Source organism: Aplysia californica, unplaced genomic scaffold, assembly GCF_000002075.1.
Source record: "Aplysia californica isolate F4 #8 unplaced genomic scaffold, AplCal3.0 scaffold00352, whole genome shotgun sequence".
Lineage (NCBI taxonomy): Eukaryota > Metazoa > Mollusca > Gastropoda > Aplysiida > Aplysiidae > Aplysia > Aplysia californica.
Genome location: NW_004797622.1, coordinates 614279 through 615316, shown reverse-complemented (window position 1 = coordinate 615316; position 1038 = coordinate 614279). Strand labels below are relative to the sequence as shown.

General features: G+C 40.5%; 1 protein-coding gene across 1 annotated transcript in view; it reads right to left on the bottom strand.

Moving 5' to 3' along the window:
• The window catches only part of LOC101861747, a gene marked incomplete at its 5' end in the record, with an annotated part of 45978 nt that extends 45028 nt beyond the window's left edge, over nt 1-950 (bottom strand). Inside the window, 1 exon segment of the mRNA XM_013085173.2 lies at nt 823-950. Within this exon segment, the coding sequence (XP_012940627.1) occupies nt 823-950 (128 nt within the window).
• Nucleotides 951-1038: the final 88 nt, after the last annotated feature.

Below are 1038 nucleotides of genomic sequence, written 5' to 3'. Positions count from 1 at the left end.
CCCCCCCCCCCCTCCTTTTCCCTATTTCTTTTTCCCCCCTTTCATTTGACTTCAAACTGAGTCAAATAGTGCGCTTCATTGTAAAACGGAATTACGTCAGAGCGCATCGTCTAAAAAATAAAAGTGTGCACGTATGTGCACCAGAACGAAACAAAGAAGTACGAATAAAAACCCTTTATGTAGCAACAGAGATGATGTAATTTTCCTTGGGTTTTTTTCTGTCTATCTCCCTGCTGCCGTGATGCTTTCTCCGATCAAGTCACTAATGCCCTGTTATCATCCTTCTTCTTGGTCGTCCCTTTCCTCTTTAGTTCCCCCCAACCATTCCTTCAATTACCATGTTATCCAGTGAACCGTAATTTCTGTTTACTGACGTATGCCAGGACTCTACTCATTCGAAAAATGAGCTGGCAACTCCTGGTGTTTGTTTTCGTAACTACGGTCAACGACTTTCATAAACACATAGTCAGGGGTGCAAGTTAAAAAAGAAAACAAAAAACAATGACAACAAACTAACAACAACAAAAAAACAATTAAAAAAAACAACTAAAAAAAAAGCTCGCTGAGTTACGATCTGTTCATTAAGGTAACGACTCCATTTCTCCAGGAATAGATCAGGGGGAAAAAAACCCAATAAAAAAACGGATGAAGGAAATACATGGACCAAACCACATAGGAGCGCCCACTGAATACCTGGTTAAGAAGAAACAGCTGGGCAAAAAGTTGTAATAGGGAGATTACACATTGACAGACAAACTATTGTTTAGGGCAGACAAACATACACACATCATTCAGACGAGCAAACACGCACACATCACTCACTAGGAGGCTGCATGGAGTTGCCTGTGGAGACCAAGCTGTATAGCTCTGTGCTGTGAGCGATTTCGAGTTCGGTTCTCCAAAACGCCTCGCGAGTTGCAACGTAGGTGGAAGCGATCCTTGTATTGAACCTGTTTAGGAGAGACAGAGAGAGAACAAGAAAGATAGACATATAATAATAATGCTAATAATAATAATGCTAATAATAATAATGCTAAT